A 27,680-nucleotide genomic window follows, 5' to 3' on the forward strand; every position below is an offset into this window, starting at 1 on the left:
AGCTGCTTAGTGAAAGGCTTTGACTTGAGCAAATCAATGAAGCACGTGGAATTTAGTTGCTGTTGAGGGCACATGTGCATGACTGCACGGCTGCAAACACCCAACACGACACGGACAGGGTGTTGCTCTCCTGCTTGCCAGTGGGCCATGACAGAAAACTCCTTCCACATATTGAAATGTCTAAACGCCATGAAATAAGTTACTGCCAGAAATACGTTATTAATTTGTTGTTTAGTGTTTCACCTGCTCACACACCCAAATGCCCCAAATGAGTGAAGAAATGGCGAGGGAAGGCCCCAACTGACACACACTGGGATGAACATTTCACCTATCCGTTCTGCTCCTGCACAGGCCTGGTGACTCTGTGATGCCAGAAGACTGCGGATGGGGTTCCCTGTTCTCACTAAGAAAGCCAGGAGCATCACACTGCAATCTGAACTACTCATTTAGGTTTTCCTGTAGTCAAAGGAGAGGAACGTGTACCTACATACATGAACTCTGCATCAGTTAGCTCTGAAAATAAAGAAAGGGTCTTAGGATTATTAACAGATTTTCCAAATACTCAAATAGCTTACACATTGCGAAAACAGAGTAATTCCTTAGAAAAACTGAAGAGCCTCATGACTTCTGAAAATAATAAAAGATTCCTTTTATTTGATATTCAAATGGATATTCAATATTCCAGAGAGAGGGAATAAAACTAGTATTCTACCTGCTTTTTTAAAGTGTCAGCAAGGTCAGTCCAGGTAACTGCAACACAGAGAGCCTGACGTTCATTCAGGAATGGCTAGTTTTGATTAATAAAGAACTGAAGTACTATGATACAATGCCATAAGCATAGGTTTATGGAAGGTAGATTTTATTAAACTAGCTATCTTTTTAGGATTGCAAACTTGGTTAACAAAGTTAAACGTGTAGTCTTGTATTTCTGTTTGGCAATTGGATTTGTATCTTACCAAATTGTAAAATGAGAACCAAGAAATCAATGTATTACAACAAGAACAGATTAAAAGCCAGATATCAGCTACTCCTCAGCATTGGTTAAGAGAGAATCATATCATAATACTTCTAGTGGAGTTACAGAGATCATTTCTCAGTCCTGTACCAATTATTCTTACTATTAATGACATAAAAGAAGCAAAACAAAACAAAACAAATATTTCTATAAAGCTTACAGGCAAAGTACAACACTAGTAGAGAAAAAAATAGCAAAATGGTCATTCTAATTTGAATAGCATTTTGAAAACTAAAAGGAAGCAAACAGTATATGAGATATTAATACTAACCGATACAGAATTGCATATCCCGAAACAAAGAATGCATGCCACAGGGACAGAATAAGGCTTTCTATTCCTGGAAAGCACTGATTATGAAAAAAGGCCTGAGACCAGGATGACTAATGTGTTGAAAACAGGCTGCTATTCTTGAGACCTGAAGAGCTATGGAGAGCCTTTTCAAGCAGGATAAACAAAAGCAAAAACAGGAAAACTCCACTGCTGCACTGCCAGTGTCTTTGCAGCTACTGCTGGATGCTCAGTCCCATTCTGGTGTCTGCAACTCAAGAAAGATGCTGATGAACTAGAGGACAATCAGGAAAGGCAACTATAATTAATGACCGGAAAACTTGTCTTAAAGCTTAGATTAGTTGACCATGAGAAAGTTACAGTGTCACTTAATCATCTTCTTTAATGCCTGCATTTTTGCGAACACATTGAGCCACTCGACCAAAAATGCCTTTTTATACAATACAAGCAATCAGGCACTTCCAGGGCGTGATTCATTACATCCTAATAAAAATGTCTAAACAGCTCACCCGAACTGCACCCTGCAAAGTGCATATGTCTGTCCCATGGCTATCAGGAAAGCATAGTTTGACTATGTCAGATACAATATAAACACCAAAAATACCTACAAATTAGGTGAGATGACTTCCATGCCTGCTAAGCACAAGAACGATGAACAGAAATTTGCTAATAGACAGCCCTTCATTCAGTAACAGCCAATGGCTGGAATTTTAAACTAGACAAATGCATTAAAGAAGTTAACACAAAGGGAAGGAAATTAACTACAGAAATGCTATTAAGGCTGATTCCTCCATTAGTGGAAATTTTAAATTAAGATTTTTTTTTTTTGAAGATGTGCTTTAGCTCAGACAGAAATTAATTCAGAGAAGCCATAAAGCCTGCTCTATGAGGAGAACAGATTGGATGACACAATGGTTTTTCTGGTTGTATAATTTATGACTCGTTGAATACGTTAGTAGAAAAAATATCACTGAGAACAATCTTTCATTGGTAAAAGGAAGATACAGATGTTCTAAGAACGATTTCTCTCTAATCCACAAAATATAAAGAAACAGAAGTCTGAGTGCCTATCAGTACTGGATTTCTCTTTGTACATCCAGGTACAAATATAACTGGTGTGATCAGAGTATCCGTGTGATACAGGTAATAACTTCCTACCGTATCAAACACACTTTGGCAAAACTGAACCTGATTTAAGGGTTATTCTGTATAATAGACCTCAGGGAAATATGAAAATGGAGGCAACTTACTGGATGGTTTAATTTTCAGGGAATATTTTAAAGAGAAAAGGTCAAATGAGAAAGTATATTGCCAGAATCGTTTTAAAATATGCCTTATAACTAGAAGTGAAAACCATGTAAAACTGTTTGCCGTTAGAAAAGCCTTATATAGAAAAGTGGAGCTCTCTGAAGAGAGACCTCTGTGCTCTATATTCCAACCATATTCCACTGACTGAGGGGATGTCTGACGAACATAGAAGGATTATGGCTGAAATGCTATTACTGATAGCATGTTCACATGCACATGAAGATGGATCATCCTGAGAATCCGGAAGAGACTAAAGGCACATCTTTGTCTATAGCAAAGGTGACAGATCACCCACAGATGCCTGGTCATCTGCTACCGAGTAAAGCTGAATGAATATAAAGATTAAAGCACCATTCCTTCTATAGCATACTGAATTAAAGTTGTTTCTTATTTGGGGGTACAAGGAAGACTGTGGGAACGCTGTATGCATTACAGAATTAGGCATTCCACCCCAAAAATACATAAAATGTTCTGTAAATAGGGGAAGAATCGAAAAGATCTTCCAAAGGAAAGAGGGTAGACAATGTTTGGCAATGCTCTTTCATAAACCGTGATCTTACTGTAAATTCTATTAGTTACAAACATCAGATGTTGTTATGGGACATCACTTTGCATCAAACACAATGACAAGCTATATTAGCATAATGGGTTTTTATTCCCAGATCCATGTGATCAGTACTCCATGGCAACCCAATGATAATGAACGGCTTTGTTCGTGTGTCAGTAAGAAAGCATATACAAAATTATATGAAGCACGAACCTCAAGTACCTGAAATGGTGCATAAAGCTTTTAATAAATTAGGAATTTGAACACTGCCATTGACACTTCTTTCCATATATACACAAAAAGAGGCACAGAACATTTCACTGTTCTCTGCCTTCTCAGTTAACCATCACCATGGTGGGGACCGAGCACCTCCAAGACACTTTGACTCATTGCTCAAGTCAGTTGAGCACTTGGGTGCTTAAAGCTGGCACATGGAACAGAAACCAGAAACCCAATCCAAACGATAGCTCCAAACAGGATCCAGCACTGCCAGACCCAACACCTCCTATAATGCATCCGTACAAGGACCTCACATGCTTGGATCACTTCAGGTGTACAAAGCAAAGCAGAAAAGCAACTCTTCTTCTTATTTTTAATTTGTTTTTTACAGGTTTTTATATAACAGATTTCTGATTCACTACAGTGTATCCTTGCAATATTAACTTCCACTAAGTAACAGGAGCACGACATGTAGAAAATATACAGGACTTTTTAAATGTTATTAAGTGAACAGTATGCTTTTTATGTACCAAGTCCAGGCCAACCAGGATCAAGCTACTAATCCAAACTAAATCAGTCTTTCACATGAGATAAGAAGATTCCAGGATAATGACCAAAAAAGTGAATGTTCATTTGCACCAATAAATTTTATTCTATTCATTCTATGCAGCAGTAAATGCTGCATTTATAACAATAACATTTGTTGCATATTATTTTCTTAGCATTTTTAAAGAGAATGAATGAAAATGAGTAAGGATGACACTGAAGCAGATTATTTTAAAGAGCCTGGATATGTTAAAATTAACCCTCATGTATGCCAGGCAGTTAAAGAAAACCACACGGGTGGATCCTTTTCCTGCAGCCAGACCCAGCTTAACTGGCCCTTACTCTCCATTTAGGTGAACACACAGCAAAACCCTGGGACTCGGCGCTTTGTGCATGGATCCTCTTTGTTAGATTTTTCGTACCGGACCAATCAACACTTGGACATCAGATTTGAAAGATGACAGAGAAAGAAACCCTCATGAGGAAGTGGCAGGACACATGAGAAAAGTCACTATTTAAAGAAGTATGATTACCTGGTTCATGTGTTTAAACAGATCTCAGACATGTATCTCAAGTGCATACACTAGCTCATAATTTTTGGTTTATGTACTAAAATTTATATGCCCATTTTCGAGCCCACAGAGGAATTCGGATTCAAATGGCCACCTTAGTCACTCAGCAGATATAAACTATTCTCATTTACTTTGCCTTTACTGCCAGAAGGACATAGACAGAAGCAAACAAACAAGCTATTCCTTGGCAACTAACTCTACAGTAAGTGCAACATAATTAATTTTAAATTAATTTTAATTTAATTCATTAATTTAAAATATATCTTTAAAGATAAGGCTCAACAAGCATCCTGAAATGCTGAAAGTCAAAAGGGTAATCTTCTACTCAATACTGCAGGAAAGACGATGTCATGGAAGTGAGTCACAACAGGTGAAATTGTAAACATCAGGAATAAGGATTGACAAATGAAATATATATATATATATTATATAAAACTTTATATTGTATTTTGATTTTATGATTCTGTAAAAAGAAATCAAAGATAATGTCCTTTTCCTGAAAAAAAACAACAACAACGAAACCACAAACAAACTTTGTGTGGAATACCATAATGCGGTAATTTAAAAATAGGGTACGTGGGCTTTTAAAAAACACACATTAAATCAATCTAACTCTAATTCCACTGACATAAGCAGTTAAACACCCCCTGTTCTTTAGTATGTCTTGCTTAAACTATCTCATAACAATGTGACAGTTCTTGTACAGTTTATGGAAAACCACAGCTATAATTTCAATCCACAATAAATACAATGTACAAGATTTAAAACAGAAAAAAAAAGAGATTAAAAAAGTTTTCTAGTCATTGATTGTAGTGATCATTTGTGTCATAAAAATTTTAATGACAGAAGATCATTTTCTGTGTAAACTAGCAAGATGTTGTATGTCTGCACACACATATAATAATAATATAGAGATTCAAACTTATCATCCAAGTGTTTCTAATGCTGCTTCTATGAATTATGTAAGCACGTTCAACATAATAAATGTAAACTAAATCAACTTGAAATGGCATTTCTGGATTTCATATAATATAAAATAAAAATTTATAACAAAAGGCTACGCCCTGAGGATATTGTTATAGCATACATGTAAGCTTTAAAATGCATGGCATCTAAGTCAGGTGGGCTTTAATAGAATTTACAGATAATTCAAAATTTGGTATGTGAATGTTTAGGATGCACTAGGTGTGCAAGAGGATCTGACATACTATACACCATTTTGAACTTAATTCAGAAAAATGCTTGATGGAAATAATTGGTAGCTACTTTGTAGATACTATCTCATTACTTTGCAGAACTAGGTGCCTTTTTGTAACACAAAAGTGACAGCATAATGTAATTATATCCATAATGTAATAATGTCTATATGGTGAACTAGTAATAATGGTATTAATATTAGGCAGAAAGTCATTCTAAGTATTGATTAAGTTCATAAGAAATTAAATTTACACAAATGTCTGACTTGCCAGTAGTGTGATGCTTCCATTTTTCTTCTTGAAGGACTACTGTTTGTCCTCAAAGAAATGAAAAAAAAACCTTACTCTTAATTGCCATTCTTAGCAGCTCTGCTGTAGCTGACAGAGTTCTGGATTTCCTACTTTGGGCTAAACACAGCTGGGAATTTGCACAGGTGCAGCCAGACATGTCCATGTGTCTTCTCTCACCAGAGACAACGAAGACAGTTAATGCTTCTCCTTCCAGTGGAGAGTTGGCCCTTGCAGTACAGTTTAGAAATGTAGACATCCTCTCCTTTTCCTTTGCTGATATTTATATATTTTAATTTAGGAATTAATACCAATGTCATGAACATACTATTTATCTTCTTCCAAATCCCTAATGCAGCTATAAAGTAAAGCCCAGAGTCCATCCTTGCAGTACCCCACTGCTCACCTCATTCTACTGTAACAAGGAGCCACCAGGAACCACATTTCATTAACAGAGCCTCATGCGACTTTTAACACATCACTCATAAAATGATGATGCTTGAAATTATGATGAGTGACAGTCAAATATTCACTGATACCCAAATACACGGTCTGCTTTCTTCATTTACTAAGAACTCCATCAACAGCCCCCACACCTGTCTCCTGGCCCATCCTCACTAACAGATCCCAGGACAGATGAGCTTTTTGTATTAGCTTATAGACTGCCTATTATACTGGAGATGAAACGTGTTAGGAGGTTATCTGCTGCTGCATTACAAGTAATAATAAGTGGAAAAGTAATCTGTTCAGAGTATTTCTTTCTACACCTACATCTAGGTAATGTAGCGTGTCTTGCATTACCTCATTGGACTCATTGGCTTTTGGAAGTCAAAATGGTAAGTGAGGCAATATAGTACATGTATGATTAATCTGATGCCAAATTAACCAGTTGTTGACCCAGTTACGCACAAATCACTTGCTGCTCTCCTTGCCTGGTAACATTTAACACTTTCTGCCACCGGCCCTACGCCCTGACACGAGGCAAGGCGTGCACGGTGCTGGGGGAATGTGCCCAAAGCAGGAGTAGGCCGCACACCAGGACTCCCATGCTGCATTCTGCGCCTGTGAGGGGACTTTTCTATCTATCACCTCCCCCATCTCCAGGCTGTTCTCTTCTTAATTCCAACTCTCACTACCCAGTTTCATCTCACTGCTGTATCTTCCCCACTTCAGGCTTGCCAACCCCGTCCCGGGCTCCAGTTCCCTGTTCCCCTCACCCAGCCACACGCGCTTGCCTTGTCCTTGCAGCCCTCTCATCCCAGCCCCATCCCTCCTCCTCTCCCTATCCTTTCACCTTCTTTCAGTTTCCCCTTGGCCCTGTCTCCTACCAGCCACTCTTCACTTCCACTCTTTCTGCCCACCAAGTGTCAATTCCCCTCTTCCTGATCTCTTCCCCACGATGACTCCCTTGCCTCTTTTCCCTTCGCTCCCGCTGGCTCTCTCCTTCCTGGGCTTTTCATCCAAATTCACTCTCCCCTCCGCACTTGGTTTCTTCTTACACTCACCTTAACAGGACAGTTGGCTGCACAGCTCCTGTCCCACACCCTCCCCCAAGATCCTCTTCAAGAGAATTTTTAACACGAACCAACTATGGCGTTTTTTTGTATTTTCACATTCTCAGGGAGGGCTGAACCACTTCTGTAGAAAATTCCAAAATTCACCTTCTGGGACATTCAGAAGTGATTTAGAAGTGTTTTAACCCAAAATGCTGAGCACGTGAAAATTTATTGGCAACAGAAAATGGGTTTTTGATAAAAATTAGGCAAAGTAATATACACAGATAATCATTAACAAACATTCTCTTTCTTTACTATCATCACATAAAATTCCAACCTGTGTATATTTACATTTTTTTTAAAAAAATGTCATTAAAATAACAATCCAATGATTCCAGTCATTTAACTTGCCAGGTAAATCTCCAGTTTCCTGTAGCACCCAGTACTACCTCCCCTGCCCCCTCCTGCTTGAACATGACAGACAAATGAGTAAAATAATTGCAATTTTAAATTTCATTTCCCTTGAAAATATTTCCATCTTCTGTTTTATGACATCCATACTAAAGACTCACTATGGAGAAGCTGAGACTTTGCTTTATTTACCATAAACCCAAATGGTTCTGTGTTTCAAAAGCAATAATTTCAAACTTTTGATCCCCAGAGAGTTATCATTCTTGATAAAGCACTCATCCCAGTAAAGAATACATACATTGCTCTACCACATCTTCCTTCCTATGAGTAACAGAACAAAAATCAAAATAACTGAGTAGCAAAGGTTCTGATGGCACACGGATCACACAGATAAAGGGTGTGCTGAAGTTATTTGTTTCAGACATATTCCTTCAAAGTAAAAGAATTATAGCTAAGTAATTTTCTCCCCATTTAAAGCATCGGTAGCAAGAAATATGGACCCTGTGGAATTTAAAATAATCCAAGGACATTTCCATTTTAAAATTACTACTTACTGCCAATTAAAAATCTCATTACAAGTAATAACTAGTTGAGTCATGATTCACAATGTGTTGTTTGCCTACCAACAATCTGGAGGAAGAATGGTTCTTGCAGTAAAGGAACAGAAGACAGAGTTTTATTTCCAGTTCTAACACAGGTTTCACGTGTAATCTTGTGTTTTTCGGTTAATTTCTCTGTCTCTATTTGCCTTGTAATAGCAATAAAGGAATAATACCTCTGTCGAGTATGCATGTAATAATGCTGAAAGAATTAAAGTCTGCAAAGCTTCTAGATGGGAAACACTGAATGAATATTATTATAATGTGCATTACTGCAAGGTATTTGCAGCAGTTTCCCTGCATTTAAACTAAGGAATGTCAATTTTTCATCTTGTGAATGCATTTAAAATCAGCAAGACTGCGAGTTTCGTGTGCATTCCTTACAAAGGTGTGACTGCAGCTTGTCTCACGGCTGGGGCATTTGCAAAGACCTTCACAGCATGGGTTTTCTTATGCCGAAGATGAGAAGCTTGTGCTGCCATTTTTCTTCAGGTGGACTTCCCTCTTCACTACCTAACAGCTTCATTTTACACATTCTGTAGAAACTGAGGTATCTTTACTCTTTCCTGATTTTTTTCTGAATTTCATCAACATGTTCAAAAAAGGCAGGCAAACCAAATAAGCAGTAGAAAGGATGCAAAAAATTATTCTAGTTATAAGGGGATAAATTCCAAAACCTGTTGTCAAGTAGCTTAAGACTACTTTCAACATGTGACATTTCTGTAATCCTTGTAGACTAAAAAACTGATTCTGAAAATATACAACAACATATTATTGTGAATATATACAGAAACCTACCCTACAAACTGCTCAGGAAAGAACTTTGGCTAGAAATCTATACTGATAATCTTCTGCATACAAAGGCAAATTGATCCAGACTTTTAAAGACATTCATAAATAACAATCAGAAATGCAGTAGGAAAGATAATTATGTATGTTTCCACTCAACAGATCTTGCTTAAGGGAATCAATATCAAAACAAACAAAGAGATAAATGGACATCCTTTGAAGTTTAACTTACTCCACATACAAACTGAGACTCTTCAAAGACACGGAGACATAGGAGAGCTAGCTATCCAGAGATTAGGAAAAAATGTTAGTATAATGATCACCATTTATAGGAGAATTCCGGCAAAACAATACCTTTGGCAGACTTCTGTGCTGAGCCAGGCACTACTAGTTACTTAAGAACTCAAGGGGATATTTATGAGTCTTTCGAAGTCAAGTCTTTCAAAATAAAACCGAAACCATCTGTAACTTCACAATTATAAAGCCAAAAGCAATAACAATCAAGATGTTACGTTCTTTTGATCAATCCTTGTCTAACACTAACACATCTAACATCCTCATATTTTAACGATACAGCAATCATGTTCTCCAGCTCCCTTACCAACTAGTGAAGACCACAGTCACCTCTCTACTTTATGTGTTAGTGCTGCATTTGATGATAGCAAATTTCTGAAAATAAAGAAATGTATTCAGGATAAAGATCAGATGGTGTTTCTGTCAAAAGGGTCCATGTCTGAAACTTCTGCTAAGGCTGCAACCACATAATTAAGTTCCTTATCAGGGATACATTCCCCAGGAGACAAGGCATGTGGGTCACTACAGTGATCCCACAGGATTTACAAAACAACAATCAGATTTCTCTTCAAACTAGTGGCCTGAAAAGCACCCCAAAATCTCCCTGCTGAGCTGTGGAAAAGCTGACTCTCCCAGGTGGCCCTGTAACTGCACCAATGGCCTTGTTATCTGTGCACTAACATCAGCGTTGGTGGTGGTCTCACTGTATTTGTGATCTCTGTACCTCATGTAGAGGAGGAAGCAAGCAGCTTTCGACAGCTTAGTGACGCCACTGCTACTTGGCTGAAAGCAAACCACGAAGCCCGTGTTTCTCAGATGTGTTTTCATTCAGCCACTTGCTCCAGCAGGCTCTGCTGTCTGCTGTCAATAGGAAAGTTTTGAATGTGACTGTAATTTGAAATATACAGAAGATCCTAAGCATTTATGGAATTGCCAGCCTTCTCTGTAGCTACTGCAAGGAACCTGTACTCCTGATCCCTGGACTTGCACAAGCCCTGCCTTTCCCTGTATCACAAGTGCCATATCGTGGGCACTCCAGCAGCTGGCAGGCACGGGCCTTCACCTTGCTGGTGAAGACAGAGGTAAAGAAGGCACTGAACACCTCAGCATCTGCTGTCACTACATCTCTTGCCCCATTCAGTGATGGGGCCACATTTTCCTTGTTCAGCCTTTTACCACAAATGAATCAAGAGAAAGTCTTTATTAGAATCATAGAATCATTAAGGTTGGACAAGACCTCCAAGATCACCTGGTCCAACCATCCCCCTACCACCAATGTCACCCACTAAACCATGTCCCCAGGCACCACGTCCAACCTTTCCTTGAACACCCCCAGGGACGGTGACTCCACCACCTCCCTGGGCAACCCGTCCCAATGCCTGACTGCTCTTTCTGAGAAGAAATGTCTCCTCATTTCCAACCTGAACCTCCCCTGGCACAACTTGAGGCCATTCCCTCTAGTCCTATCACTAGTTACCTGTGAGAAGAGGCCGACCCCCAGCTCCCCACATCTTCCTTTCAGGTAGTTGTAGAGTGCTTCTTGCTGCCCTTGATACTCCTTGAAGTTCTTACCTCCAGTTGAGCTTTAAGTTTCTAAGCACCATCCCTGCGTGCCTGGGCAATGTGCATAAATTCCTTCTTTGTAGCCAATCCCTGCTTCCACCTCCAATTTACTGCCTTTTTTGCATTGGAGCTCAGCCATGAAGTACCTGATAAGCCAAGCCGGTCTCCTCATACATCTGCTTGTTTTTCTGAGGATTGGGGTGTCCCACTCTTGCACTTGGAAGATGTTGTCCTCAAAGATCTGCCAGCTTTCCTGAGCTTCTGTGGCATTCAGAGTTGCCTCCCATGGGACCTGACTGAAATCTATTCTCCTCAAGTCCATGGTCTATATTTTGTCACCCTCTTTCTTCACTTTCCTCAAGATCCTGCACTCCAGACAGTTCTTCCTTGTTAGTGGACAGCAGATCCAGCCACACATCACCAGGCTGGTGATCAGGTTGGTCCAACCTGTATCAGGAAGTTTTTCCCAACACTCCCGAAGAACCTACTTCACTGTTTGTGCCCCACAAAGTTGCACTTCCAGTAGACACCACGTGAACCAGTGTCTGCAATCCACTGACTTCCTACAGTTGTTTAAAAAAGGTTTTGCCCATTTCCTCACCCTCATCAGGTGGCCTGTAACAGGTTCCCACCATTGCGTCACCCTTAAAGTCCTCCCTTCTGATCCTGACCCACAAACTCTCAAGCACTGTCATCCACCCATCCCACAGAAGAACTCCATACTTATGAGGAGCTTCTTCATTTAAGACAGCAGCCCCCATCATCTTCCTGCAGGTGTTTCCTGAAGAGCCTGTATCCATCCATCACAGCACTCCAGATGTGTGAGACGTTAACCAGTTCCTGCTACTTTTTTTTCCAGAGTGCATGTGTTTGTGTACATATACTTTAGGTGGGTGTCCCTTCATCCTGTTTTACAGTTCCTGAGGTCTCTCTTGTTCCCGTTGCCCTGCACCCTTTGCTTCCCACTAACTGCACCATGGTTTGTAATCTCCCTCCCCTGTCAGTCCTAGGTTCAGGCTCTCAGGGGGCTGATGAGCCTGTTGGCAGATGTCTCACCCTGCTTTGTCATACTATTGAACTTCTTTCCACTTACATTCTTCAAAAATATAAACAGTATAAGAACTGGCAATATCTGGCTGCAAGAGCTGTTGTGAAGTTTGAACGTAATACTAAGTATTCCTTTTAGCTGAAGCAATAGACAGAGGACTGGATGATTGAGAGGAACGTATATTAAAGGAGAAGGGATTTTCTTTCTATGGACAATTGATTCAGGTAACTACAGTGAATGAAAAATCACCTACTCACAAATAATTCAGCTACCTACCTCTGAAATTATTCTGCAGCCCTAATTTATCACCAAAACAACAATAGCAACAACTCCACTGCTGATGCTTTGAAGCAGAGGAGAGAGGGATGCAAAAGATAGACTGGTCTGGAGAAGGAACTAGCTCTGATGTTCAGAAGTAGGCACAGGTAGAGGTGTCACTGTTATTGTAAATATGTTTTACCAGCTCAACTGATCTAATAGCAGGAAATCAGCCCAAACTGCCTCCCGCTCCTAGCCATGTATCCACATCCCCATCCTCAAGCTGACACCAGCATCTACACCATTTTAGGGAGTTTAGCTGACAGGATATCAGCTCTACAGCCAGTTAGGCTGGCAGAGAAGGGGTGGAAGCGTGGGGACAGGGACAAGAGGCTGGGATGGGACTCATCCTCCCAGGCACAGCGTCTACAAATCCACACCTGCCCATCGTGGGTTCAGCACCTGCAGGAATTCGGTCTGTAGGGCTACCAATTCTGACGTGCAAGAGCACCTACTAATCATTTTCAAAGCTCAGGAATGAATAAAGAAAATAAAGCTGGACAAGCACAAGCAGTCATGATTCTGGAGGTGCAGAGACTTTTTCCTGCTACCCACAATGTAAACATACAGAAGAATGATTAAAGTATTAATGAAATGAGTGGATCAGAAGTGACTGAGATGCAAAGGGAATGTTAAATAGCATTTTGGTTTATGCTAATGAAAACATCCCCCACTACTAAACAATGGACATTTCTGTGTGCTTTATACACCTACAGTAACCTGCATATCATCACTTCCCTTCAGATACCAAAACTTACTCAGTGTTGTTTTATATGCATAAGGAAGACCACAAGATATGTTAGTTCCTTCCCTGGTGCTTCTCAGTAGTAGCTAGCTGGACTGGGAAAAATAACAAACAAACAAATAAACAAAAACCCTGCTGGTAGTTTGATAAACCAACAGTACTGCAACATCAGATATCACAAATTAATCACTCAAAGAGGATACTAATAGTGTAACAGAACTTTTTTGTTTTTACTACAAATAAAATTATTAGAACTTTATTGAAATATCTCCCAGTGATTATCTATGCCTTGTTTATGCCCAGTTTCCAGAGTATTTTATGTTTTGAGATGAGGACTGCCCTTTAGCCACAAAAATTTATGCACTAAGATTTCACTCAGTCTACTTATAGACGCTTACAACAATAATCCAGAGTTCCTAAAGGCAAGTGAACTCACTCTGTAAATAAACTGAATTTTGCAATAGAGCATTTCTGATTCTCGCATCCTTTTCTTCTCCTAATATGGTAGAAACAATTCTGGAAGGTCCTGAAGAGAATAGCAAACATCAAAATAAACACAAATCCTTTTTTAAGAGTTCTCAAGTCCCCAAAGTCATAAAACTTCAATTTTTCCTTACTTCTCGGAGGAACCACGTCAAAACGCAAGTTCTAAAATGGGCAACAACCAGAACACAAGCAGCCCAAACAAACACTCTGTTTTAATACCTTTTCCTGTAGCTCTATAGGGAGAGGATCAGATCTGAGGATAAGCTCAAAGTTGTACTGGGACACAACAGTGAGCACTATCAAGCATGTCACTTCTCTGCCGACAATCGCTGACTACTTGAAGCTGAAGAATATACTAAGCTCCCTAATTCCAGGCTCAGTGCACAGAGCAATCAGCTCACTCTATTTAGCAAGAAAGCTTGAATTAACAGCGCCCGTTGTCCAAGGCAGAGTCACATGCCAAGGCTGGAGCAGATGCTAACCTTCATCCCAGGGCTCTCTAAAGGCAAGGCTGTGGAAGTGGCTGGTGTTGTGCAGGTGTGTTGGAGTGAGACCTCAGCAGCAAGCAAGAGGAGAAAGAAGGTCCAAGCACAGCCCCTGTCCGGGCTGCAGTATCCCAGTTGGCACCAGCCTGCCCTCCTGCTTACCACAGCTGCACATCCCAGCCCCTTCCCAAGCCCCTGGTCACCCACCAGCTTCAGGTGAGCACAAATTCCTCCCTTACAGGGTGTTTGCTCCTTGAACCAGCTTCTTGGGGAATGCAAGAGCAAGTGCCACAGCAAGAGGGATGGCAGCGAAGAAGGTGGGTGCTTCTTGTTCAGCAGATGTACAGACGTACATTTGCTTAAGCAGGCAGCAAGTAACATGAAGCAGCCTTGTCTCTCCCTTGGTACCCTGCTGCATTCACTTGGTTGTCTATGGTGTGCTTAGCAGTTTCAGCTCCAGGAAGGTCAGTGTTTGCCTGTAGATAACTGACCCCCACAAAACAGCTGCTATCATCACCCTGCACGATAACATCTTACTAAAATACCAAAATAGCAGTGCACCACAGCGTTTACTCAAAACGCAGACTTTTCCCTAAGAACCTGCCCACTGTCCTCCTTTCTCCCTTGCTCATGGACACCGCGCTTCACGCACATTTTCTGTAAAAATGGTGAATTTTATTGCTAAATGTTTTATATCCATTTAATGAAGGACTAAGTGCCATTAACTTCTGCTGCTGACACAGCAGAAACATCTTTTCAAGAGCTGCACAGAGCATGGCTGCCCATTTGGCAGCCAGCAAGCTCACGGGAGGCACAGGGGCCATCGAGGAGTTTCTCTGGCATCTTATGCTCTTCTGACAAAACAACTCGTGTGGATGTGAGCACTGCGTTCACCTCGGTACGTGACCAGCCACTGGTCCTCCTGGGGCCATTCCTGGATGCTGCCGTGTTTGAGCCATGCAGGCAATAGCTGATGCCTGTGTGTCCCAGGGTTAAGCTGTCTCTGAAGCTACCGAGTGCCTTCTGCCAGCCGCTGCGGTAGGGACTGGGCACGCGGAGCCACAAAGAGGTGGGTGGATAGGAGGAGGATGGAGCAATGGGTTTCTGGTGTGAGGATTTTGATTTGGATGTGTGGTTGATGGAAGTATAGGCCATGCGAAACAGACATGAAGTCCTCATACTGAAAAAGGTCTTATTTGTAACTTGAATTACATGCAAGGCCACTGAAAAAAAACATCTTAACATTCAAAGGTAGATAATTCCAAATCGCTGAGAAACAAGTGTTGTCATCCTCAGAAATATCACCCCGAAGATAACCCCGTTCTAGGAGAAGCAGCAAATAAAATTAAAATGTTCCCTATGCAACATGTGCCCTCTCGTCTCATTATACAACAAGTCACCTTTAAATCTATCTCTGGGAACTGGGAGACAATGCAATGCAATTTCTACCAGCCCACGTAGCAGCTGACTTGTGAGAGCACAAGTGAGCCATCTACCTGTATGATCCTGAGTATTCCACAGCGTGCTTTCCTCCAGGAAAGGAACAATAAGCTTAATTGCAGGTCTAATCTAGAAACTGCAAAAAATGGAGTTTATTATAGAATTTCCTACAGTTTATCCTGATGTTACTCGAGCTTATTGTAGCTTTTACTTTTAAACTTCTGTTGACATGTGTTGTTTTTTTTTTTGAAATTACGAATTTGAAAAATGCATTTCCAAATTAAATTAAATTATTAAATAAAACCAGCCGGATCATTCAAAAAGTAAAAAGAGTCTAAGGAAAGAGCAGATTTGAATGCTGAAGTTTTGGATACATATGCTATTCTTCAAATAAATTACAAATATTTTTCTTTTTTTAAAACCTATTTTATGACATTTCCATAACAGACATCTAAGAAGACTTTTAATTGCCCCAATTTTGGTGAGCCCTATTTTATTCCTGTCACCCTACTAACCTTGGGTGCGCGTGAGTACAGCTCACCTGGAGTGAGCATGGCCATTTTAGCAGTATTTTCAAAAAGAAGTAATATAAATGAGTAATGCATTTGTTGACTAAAACAGTGTTGATCAAAAGCACTTGTATTTTTAAGAAAACCTCAGACCACAAATGGTATTGGTTTAAAAAAGAAAAAAAAAAAGATTATTCTTATTTTCCAGCCAGAGACTCCCAATTCTGATCCCACCTCCAACACATCACAGGAATATTTTCCAGACCTTCATGACGTGCACGATATCTTATTGACATCTGCAGAGCAAAAGTCTGTTTTGGGAGCTGCACGCAGGAGTGTTTTGAGGTCTCTCAGTTTGGTGGGATGATTCAAAGGCCAGACTATGACTCTGCTTTTCTGTCCCCTAGGGAGAAGAGTGCATGCTTACTGAGAACACTACTCACTGCATCATCCAGATGACAATAGTTCACAGGTACCTAAAACGAACTGACTCCAGTGCACATCAATTAGCTGTCTCCTTAGTTGGTTGATGAATGTGACAAACAAAGAAGCATCCTAGGTGAACACGTCTGCAAGTGCTCTGTGGCAATGAATTGAAATCCTGCCCCGTAGGACAAAAATGCTACTTTTCAGAAGACCTTAGAGAGAAAAACCTGAGCAAATTGTCAACCCAGAAGGAATATCTGAGCACGTTTCATGGTATGGAACAAACCATGGGTGCGGCTGGAAATCGATCAGAAAATATTACTGCTCTGTATACGTTAAAACATGAATGAACAGAAAAGACTCGTTTCAGCTGGACTATAAAGCCCAGGAAGGATAAACACTACTTATAGCCTCTGTGGTAAGGTGCTAATTTATAAAAACATACATGGATTTGAGCAAGATGTATACTGTACCACCTATACTTTTTTATTATTTTTTTTTTAACAGTATGTTAGACCTCTTCCTATTAGGTAAATGCCCCGGCATAATTTATGGCTTACTTCTGCTCTTGGGTATGCAGACACAGCACCTATTCTCTGCAAAACATGTTCCTGTGCATGCATGTGCAGGCTTCGCAGCCGTTTCTCAAGCAAGGGAAGTGTTTTCTTCTGCTCCACCCAACACAGAACAGAGCTGAAGAAAGCCCTAGGTCTTTTGAACTCCCTGCCGTCTTCTTATCAAATTGTTTGTTTTTCAGCTAGAAAGGATATGTACAGATTTATGAACACAGCCTTCCAGACTGAAAGCACTAAAAAAAAAAAATTGGCAACAAGTTTAAGTCAATCTGGATTAATTTATTATATTTCCTCTTACTGTTTATTCAAATACAGTAGAAAGCATGTTTATCAGCTAAAGGTGTGTCAGAAATACCAATTACTCATATAACATTTCCATTTTTCTAAAACAGAATGTCATTTAGGGACTTCTTATCTCAGACTAGAACCATCTTTACTGTCTTGGAATATTTTCAATATACTTTAGTGTAGAAGAATAAAAATATATATTAATTAAAATGCTATACTTCTTTCCATGATATTTTTTATAGTCTTGTGTGCTGGTTTTACTCAGTCTTAAAGTTACAGTAATACATTGTAAAAATAATGCCAGAACTGATTTGATTTCTGCACCATGCAAGTGACTTGTTTGTCTTCTGTCATAAACTGGGACTAGCTTGTTATAATACATGTTATCACAATACACACTTAGGCTTTCAGTAACTAAGATTAGTCCAAAAAGGTGACTAAATCACAAAATTCCCTTCCCATTCTTGTGATACTGACTTGAATTATGCACAAAATGTTTTAGAAGTAGGGCAGATAAGCAATGCTGTTTAGGTAATAGCATTATTCCCTGGTGGCTTCACACTTGTAGAAAAACAGATTCAGACAAGCACTACAGTGTTACTGAGGTTACAAATGACCTGGAAAAATACAGTTTCTATGGATATCATGTAATGAAGACAAGCCTAGTATGACACATATCTAATAGGTATTTTTATTTCTTTGCAGGTATTCAGATACATGCCTTGCATGAAGCAGATATTGCATTTTTTTTATAACACAGGATTTTAAAATACTAGTCTGTTATGCAGAAGTTATTAAATTATAGATAGTGGGATGATCAGAACCTTACTGAATACGTAACCAAGCTGGATTTTTCCAGAGACATTGTCTTCTATCTTTGTAAAACAGTTAATTATGGAGATCTAGCACTGTTAATGCAAGCTCAGATGGAAAAGGAATATACTGATTGTGTATCTTAAATTAAAAAGCAAATTTCTGACAGAGTTATCCCATGGCCTTACCTAATCTGAATATATTTGTAAGCACTAAATTTTATTCAGAAATCTTTATTATATAATATAGCTAAAAATCAAAAGAGTGATTGATTTAAACAGCAATAGACATCAGGAACAGCAATACTGAAAAGAGCAAGGAAGACCAAAATGCCATTTGTTTACATTCTGTATAACCCAGCTTGGATTAGATAAACAGATGGATTCTTTCTGGATGGAAATATTGCATAAGATTCTGAAATTAAGCATAGAGGGTGGGAAGAGCAGCTATAAGTAACTGATGGTTGGCTTCTTATCACATTAATATAATGGCTTTCAGACCTGAAGTATAACCATCATATTTTTGTCCTCGGTGCACGATTAATAAAACCCAACTTCTGAGCAATGCCACACCCTTGTGATTAAGCAGCATTTTCAAAAATATTTAGATAAACCCTGGACAAATCAAATAAACATGTAGGCAGGAAATGCTGTTTGGAATGCACTCCCTGCAATGTACTATCAGAGAGAGCCAGAAAGCAGCCTAACTTCAGAATTCAATCAAGCAAAATCTAGTATAATCTCATTACAGTCTTTGCAGTTAATGAAACCTATTGAAATCTCTGACACTCTGATTTTTTAGAGCTGACAAAAGCAAAAAAATTATTTGGTTTATATAACACACACATACAAAATTATTAAGATCTCATCCCTTAGGTTATCCTAGCTATTTACCAAGCAATGCGTAATATGAAAAGATTACTCTTCTGCTACTCACTATTGCTCCAGGATTTCAGTAAATATTTGATACTGATTTCAAAGAAGCCTGAATCCTGCTGGCTAGCCATGTCTGCTGCATACAAAGAGGCTTCTATAATTCTGAGCAGCTGAAGTGGCAGGTACTATGTATGTAGATGTGACTGTCACCAGTTAGTGATGTAAACGAGGGGTCAGAGGAGGAAATGAAGTCTCCGCAGATCCACTTCTTCCGTTCATGGTAGGTAAGCTCATTTAAAAAAAAATAAAAAAAGCTCAACAACAACAACAACAAAAACACACCATGAGGTTTTGTCCTTTGCTCTTCCTTCGGGGCTTGTAGTTAATTGTATTTGCGGAGGATTTTATTCCCCCGACCCCTCAATGTGGGTTTTCATTTATTCCACTCCTCAACTGGGCAAATCTCTCCCGGTCGGTTAAGGCATGTGCAGGACCCCAGCACTTGTTCCATAAGCACAGCGAGAGTGTCTTCTTGAAGGGTGCCTGAGCTGTGCTTTGAATAACGTGCAGTCTGCCTGTCTGAAGCTTTTTTCCATCAGAAGCTGACAGCCTGCACGTCTGCACCTCCTCTCGCAAACACTGGATCGGCTCGAAGCCCCTCTGAACACGTCTCTTCCGCAGCTGTAGGAATCTCACACGGACTGTTTCACTTTAGGAAAAAAAAAAAAAACAAACCAACAACCTCTAATGAATATCCTCCGCATGCTCTGGTCAGCTGCTCTCCTTCCGCCCGCTTCCAAGAGGAGCACGCTGAACTGTACACAACTGCATCACGCTGCGGTAAAGCAGCGCTGCGCCCATAGATCTGATTGCAGTGACGTTAAAGAAAAAAAAAAAGGGCAATCCGTCAGCCCAGTTGCACAAGAGAAGCACTTCCAGAGCACTAAACCCAAGGCTTTTAGGCTGCCTGGTTCTGCTTTTCTTTCCTGGTGACAGAAAAACATGTCATTTTTTCTCGACTTTTTTTTTTTTAAAAAAAAAAAAAACAAAAGATGAGAGACAGCAAGCTGAATTCATGATGGCAAATAAAAGAGGCAGCTCTCTGCTTGCTATTCATCTCCAAAAGAGCCACAGAAAATTCTCAGTTTGATGTCATTTTTATCTTGAATAATGCTTATATTTTAAAGAAAGGAGGGCAAGCTGAATTAATATAAGAAAATGAGGAAGAGGCAATTCACTGCTTGTTAACCTCTCTGTATTTCCTGCAAAATATTTAATTGCTATTCCCACATTCTTAAGGTTTTATTTCTAATAATCACAGCACACAACTATGCGCATCTTAATGACAATAAAGAAAAACAACAAGCACCTCTTTCCCAAATATTTTTTGTTCGTTTTATATATTGTCGGTATCATCCTTCAAGACACTACTTTCTGGGAGTAACAGCACTTCTTTTCTCACTTTGTGGAATAAATTCACTGCATCATCTCATAATTACAGTATCTGAGCCAAAATGTAGCTTGTCTGTTGCTGATTCTTCAAAAAACTTTGCCAGTGGTTATATTTACACATTATTTTTAGCTTCAGTATGCACAATATTTGATCTTTGGATTGAAAGCTGAGGCGCACAAGAGTCACCGAGTCCAAGTTCTTGTGGTTCTCACTGAAAATATGCTAAATGGCTCTTGTAAACACAACACATCTGGAGATAAGGTTTTGTGTCTCCAGTAAAGGCAGGCTGTTGTGGGAGCTCACTTTATAAACCTTCTTTAAATTCCTAGTCTAAGTTTCATCAAAACCAGTTTACTCCCCATCTTGAACACAGATAATCAGAAATGTTCAGAGCATTCAGGTGTGATCTCAGCGTCAATCAGAGAGATCTGATGAGCTCTTCCTCCCTATACTGGTAAAAACATCGTCCCCTTTCTGTCGCTCTGGGCCCTCCATTTCTTCTTCTGAGAGCCCTGTCATGGCGCCCCCCACCCAGTGCCGCATTAATTCCTGTGCTGGAGTATTTAGGCGAGGATTTCCTTTGTGGTGCCGCATGAAATGCATTTCTGAAGACCTCTGATACATTGATTTTATCACTTTTTTTTCCCCCGAAAATAAAGATACAAGGTCAATTTGCAAATATTTATCTTTACAAAATCCCTATTGCACTTTTTTCTGATTTTCATTTAAATTCGCAACCTCAATTATAATCCCACCAAGTTTTGTTTCAAAGCCTTAAACATGCCTGAGGTCAAGTGGCCCTTCTGTTGGTGTGGATCATTTTTTCCTCACGAATTCTGTGGTTTGCATCTACCAGGCAGAATCTGTCTTTTGATAGATTCCATTAAAAAATTAATACCTGATCAGCAACTTCATATGGTTGCTCTTCTATTATTATGAAGGGGACGTTACGTGATTTTTAACAAGAATGTGAAGATTTTCTGTTCTGCTTTCACCTCAAAACTGATATATTTTTTTGGTATTATGTCTCCTACGGTTGTTCCTCTAGTTAAGGCACGGTTCTTATTGAAAACAAAGGCAAGGCATTCTCTCTTAGTGGTTGTATCTTCTTCTCATCCTCACTGAATACTGGACACTTAAAAATCTGTGCTCTGGTCTAAAAATTTTAAATGGCCAAGGACGCTCAACCATTGGCTTTTAATTCCTTCACACATTCTTCCTCTGCTGAACTTTTGGTAGTGCTCACTGTAGTTCTACACTCCGACAACCAAGCTGCAAGCTTCTTCACTAAAGATGCAAAGGTGACACATCCAGTACACTCTGCAGTCCTTTTCCATAAGAACAGTGGAGCATTCAATGAGATGACCGGGAGATCAACTTAAATCAGACAAAATAAAGTTTTTCTTTCTTCAGGAAGTCATGAGCTTCTAGAACTTGCTGCCACTGGAGGTCGCAGAAGGAGAAAGCACCTGCAGTTTCAAAATCTCATAAAAAAAGCAGAAATTCAGGTCTATAAAGGACCAGGCAGGTACGTACTTCCCTCTGACACCCCTAACACACCAAAGGCATGTGCTGGGGAACGTGAGAGGGTACGGCTGCACAAAGGGGCTACGCTCATGTGCGCTCTTCCCAAATAGCATCTTCTTCTGCTCCTGTTAGAAGGGAATTGCCAGGCGAGATGGGTGACTGGTCGGACACAGTGGGATGCTGCATGATCTCTGGGCTTTAAATCATCTGGTGCAGACGTACACAGGCTGTCCCATCCAAAGTTGCGTTTGACATCAGTAAGTACAATTTGTATCTCGGACATTAAGGCGTCACCCAATGCCTACTTGCATTTCCCTATGTAGTAATATTAAAAAGGATGCCTATGTTCAGCCTTCTGTCTTGGAATGGCAGCACTATCCCCTAGCACCTTTTTACTGACTTCTTCCAAAGTGCTTTTGAGACAAATTCCATTTCATGTATAATAATCTTTTAACATCATATCACCACATTAATACACAATACAGAATCTCACCGATTTCACCTTATAGTATTCTTTCTGAATAATACATTTCCTCTCAAAACGCATTATTGTAGTGAAATATTTAACAACTTACTGGATGTCTTGATACAAAGCATACTAAAGAGAAATGCCACCACTCTTAGATTGTGCATTTTTGGCTTTGTCTCATATAGAATGCATTGTTCATATAGAATGTATCTTTCACATCATGCTTCCTGATCTCACAATTGTGTGTGTACAAAAGTACAGCCTAAATAACTGTTTTCAGTCCCACAGAGCAATGTTTACAACTCATCAGTCTGATGACCTACATGAGGCAAAATTGCCCCCCTGATAATGGTTTTGGTCACATCCTGGAAACACTCCCAAAACAGGTATAACACAGAGAAATGGCAGAAATGGCACCGTTCCAATGTAATGCTCAAAACTTGTTCTACAGAGGCTGACAAGACTAACAAGTTTTGATGTAATACAGCTTCTGCTTTAATTCTTGTTGACTTTATGATATTCAGAATTCAATTACGTACTTCAGCTTGTGGAGAATAGTCTGGTATAAGTATACAAAATCTGTCAGTGTAATAAGCTTTCTAATGATGAATACTAGAGTTTTATGTATTTGATTTATGATATGGCTACATGGGAGTTTGTAAGTTAATGATAATATAACATTTTTTGCGCCTAAGTAACAAATCAAAGATCCAAAATACAAAGCCTACCATGATGAAGCACCTGTTGATTACCAAGATAGCAGAAGCATTGCTTCAACTACAAACATTTCCACGTAACTCAAACTCAGCTCTTGTGACATGCAGTCCCCCATCTGTTCTCTCATCTGCCTTCTGAGATCAGAGGTAGGACATATCCAGGAGCTGTGGATTCCTTGATTATATCCGTCTGTGGCGGAACAAAGTCTATGAAATTTCCAGGCCCCAGCTATGGAAAAACCAGGTTGGGAGAAGTTGCTTGTCACCATGGTCAGAAGTGTTTTTGTGACCAGCACACTGCATGAAAAGCTATTTTCACTGCAAAACGTCTGAGAAATAGCCTTCCAAAACCTTCACTCAAGCAAAGAAAAGAAAATAAGAAGAATACATAGTGCTGGAGGTGCTCACAATATCTATCTTGAGGCATCCAATTTAGATGCCTACATTGGGAGGTGAGTGCCTCCAGCATGACTCAAGCATTCCCAAGAGTTCCAGTACAGAGCGCAATTACTTTCCCAAACAGCCTATTTCTCTTCACTATCTACACATGATACTTACGGTAGCTACTTTGGTAAATCAGGCACTTTATTTAGATTCTCAATATTTGGCAGTATAGGTACCCATTTTGTTCATTTTTTTCTGTGACTACTATTTATAACAGCAATACAGGCACTTTAGTCCTCTATGTTCTGAGCGCTGCTTGCAGGCATCCTTAAAAAAGCATACGGCGATATGAATACAGCACAGTCCTTGTACAAGTTTTCAGAGCTCATTTTGGTTTGGTATGAAAAGATCTGATTGGCTTTTGCAATCTGAACTCTTCAAAATCTGAGGTTAAATGCAAAGAGTAGCTGAAGCCTCTAAATGGGCGATGACTAACAAAGCAAGTACAGACTACACTTGGATTTTGTATTTATGCTGCTCTCTTTCCTAGTGCTCACAAACTGGTTTTCTTCTAGTTGTAGAAACAAAGTGGAACAGTGGGTTCCTTATCTGTTGCAAACAGAATGCGTCTTTTACCTTACATAGCAGGTAGCGGCTGTATTTACAAGTGCACAAATACCTGCTAACAGTGCAAAGCCGCTCTTCAGTCTGCAGTTACCCGTCTCTATCATCCAGACTCTCCTACAGTGTGATTCTGCAAGATATGGCGCACTTCACCCCTAATCCAGCAAAGAGCATAAGCAAAAGACTTAATTTTTTTTTTTTGGCCTAGTTTGTGCTTAATGCCTTGCTTCTCTCTTTGCTAGGTGTCAGTCATTCTGCTCCTGCTCAGCTCCCCGCAGCTTCAAGGCACAGATGTAGACACAGATCCCAAAGCCAACACTAGCTTTACTAACTATTGGAAGTTTTAACACTCTTTTTGATTTTCTACAGCTTCTCCAACTCATACAGCTTTTCCTCCTTAATTTGAGTCAAACGCTTTGTCCTTCTTGCCAGATAATGCTGTGTGCTAAAGTACGCCTGTGCCTCTGATTTCTATAGAATCAGCTGGATTTACATTGGTATAGCTTGTATAAAAGTTTGGCTTGCTGGAGTTCTTTCCCAAAGGAGACAGTAAGGACTGCATATTAGCATTTCTGTGGTTTTGCCATGGTCTAGTTCTTCTGCACAAAATACAGCAAGCCTACAAAGAATGATTTCCAGACCGACAGGGTTCCAGTACAGAACACACATAACAGATCAAACCAAAAAGTTATCTATTATATTATCATATCCTGAGTTATATTGCATTGCATTCGTGATTTCACATTCCCTTCTTTTATAAACTACTTGGAACCTCTCTACAAAAGACTGCACTGGCATTCAGATGGATGCTGGTCATAATGGGATGGCATTCAGGTGCCTAAATATAGGTGTCTAGTGCCATTTTAGGTACCCTGAGGCATGTGGCTATTCACTGAGACTGGCAAATATAAGATCTACATTAGGTCCACAGCCTTGGGAAGCAGTAGTTGGAGGCTTTCTGCTGGACACTTACATTTAGGTACCTGATCTACATTTAGGTACCTGATTTCCTCCCACTGGTTTCAGAAGGGGGGAAAAACACACACACACAAAAAAAATCTTTGTACTAATTGTGAACTGGTAAGCCCACGTGTGAGCCAGAAATAAAAAAAAAATAATAATAAAAAATAATAATATTTTTACATTTACTCAGAAAAAAAGACCACAATATTTATATGTAGTGAGTTTTTTTTCTTCAACTTGGCATTTGTTGAGTTTATGAACTTTTTTTTCCTTCCATTAAAATATTCGGCAGGATTTTTGTTTTCCCCACTACAACTTGCATAACATGATACGTTTCAAGCTAAACATTAACAAGCAGCTTGCACACATACTTTGCTAATATTCTCTGTTAAAATGAAAACCAAAATCGTTACCTAAATCAACTGAACTCTAAGTACCTACAATGTCACACAATTTAGTGTAAAACACTTTAGGGTCCAAATTAAAAGTACAGATCGACAAGAAAGCACAGCACAAAATAGGACTTCATTAAGCAAACCTGATTTAACATGATATGCTATAAATAAAGTAATAGAAATCCTCCTTAGTTTTATGTATTGATATTTTTTTGCTGCACCATTTTGTTTTGCCTTCTGTTTGCAACTGACTGTTAAGATATTGCCACCTAGTGATGGAAAACAAAACAAGCAGAAGCAGGACAGTAAATAACAATGCATAGGGAATGCATATTTACATTGCAAACTGTGTCGGAATGGAAGATACGTACAGAGAAACAACACACGTCTGTATTTCTGGAAAAAAAGGATAGAAGGCAATTTGGATAAAATCACATAAAATATTTGGGATTATTCATGTATCACCCAGCTCCCATCCTCAGTTTGTTCAGTGGATTCACGAGAGTAATTGAACGGATCAGAAGCAGTTTGTGACTTAGGCTGTTACCTGGAAATAACAAATCATAACTACCTACTAAGGATTTCACGGAGCATTAACTAGTTAATGCTGGAATTATGCCTTCCAGACTCACAGTACTGTTATCCTTTCCTCGATTTGTTTTGGAGCTGTCAAACTGCGATGTTCTCTTAGGACTCTGCGGGTTCTTCATTCGCGCAGACCTCCCGTACATGTGCTAACACCACACAGTCCTGTGAGCCAGTTTGAAATCTTCACAATTATCACTGGGGCGTGCACTCAGGCAGCACAGACGCAAGAAATCCTGCTGCACAGGTCAAAACGCTGCCTGCATCCTCCAAGCACAGCCTACAGGGATCAGCAGGCGTGAAGAACAGTCTGAGCAGTATTTGCTCCCTGCTCTTCACCTTACAGTCTCCAGGCACAATCCCCCAACAAGCTGGTTTCTGTTATTATAATCCTTTAAACTAATTTCCTTCTCAATTTTGTTACAAGTCCTTATCTATACTGTAGATAAAATTATGTAACTTACTCCCCAAACATCCCAGCATGACGTAATTTTGAAGAACTTCTTGAAAGCAGAAAATTTCCAAACCACCCTTGACAGCGCCTCTAATTTTGGGTGCCTGTTTCAGAGACGAGATCAGTGACAGAACCCCAACCACCCACTCAAAGCATAATTTCCATGAGGTAATTTATGCCTTAAAGATTTGCACCAGGTCACAGACCTTGGAAAAAGAGAAGCCAGGAGCGGTGGCTGTCACTGTTTTCCTCTCGGTATGAAATTTCATTACACAATGAATACATAGACCCAACCCCAAAATAGTCAAAAACTGAGGGTGATACTCAGGGCCTCTTCCACTTCCTTTCCACAGCGTAGTTTTATCTCTTACACCATCCTCACAGCAAGCCCTGCAAGAGGACAGATAAGTACGAGGCAGGAAGGGGAAGGGTTGGAGCACGCTGATCACTAGATATTGCGAGTTTCTATAGGGTCTCTAGGGATGTCTAACAATTACTGCATGCTATTATAGCTGAGATCATCAGACTTCTCAGCTTCTCCTCTCTTATTCCCATTCCAGCACTGCCCATTAGCTGGCATTCCCTGAGGTTCAGGCCTAGATTCCTCCTCCTCTCTCAGGGCCCCGTGACGGGACACCCCAACCTGTCCCCTCCTCCCCAGTGTGGGCAGGAGGCAGCCGGCTGGGAACCTGCTTTAGGAAAAGCTACCTGACCTTACAATCATAGAATAGAATCACAGAATCATTAAGGTTGGACCAAATATCTTGGAGGTCTTTTCCAACCATCCCCCTACCACCAATGTCACCCACTAAACCACGTCCCTAAGCACCATGTCCAACCTCTCCTTGAACACCCCCAGGGACGGTGACTCCACCAGCTCCCTGGGCAACCCGTCCCAGTGCCTGACTGCTCTTTCTGGGAAGAAATGTCTCCTCATTTCCAACCTGAACCTCCCCTGCTGCAACTTGAG

The 27,680-nt window shown here is 40.0% G+C and overlaps 1 protein-coding gene across 8 annotated transcripts in view; it reads right to left on the minus strand.

Moving 5' to 3' along the window:
• Positions 1-27,680, minus strand: part of FRY (FRY microtubule binding protein) — a 238,220-nt gene that overhangs the window by 143,674 nt on the left and 66,866 nt on the right. For 2 of the 8 annotated variants that reach the window (XM_083810256.1, XM_083810254.1), the window contains exon 1: positions 19,202-27,506. The exons of 5 other annotated variants lie outside the window; for them this stretch is intronic. In XM_083810256.1, the coding sequence (XP_083666382.1) occupies positions 19,202-19,271 (70 nt within the window). In that variant the 5' untranslated portion in view covers positions 19,272-27,506. Of the gene's footprint in view, positions 1-19,201; positions 27,507-27,680 lie in introns of those variants that run through there. One more of the 8 variants, XM_083810258.1, reaches the window with a different exon arrangement.

The sequence above is a fragment of the Anser anser genome, assembly GCF_964211835.1.
Source record: "Anser anser genome assembly, chromosome: 1".
NCBI lineage: Eukaryota > Metazoa > Chordata > Aves > Anseriformes > Anatidae > Anser > Anser anser.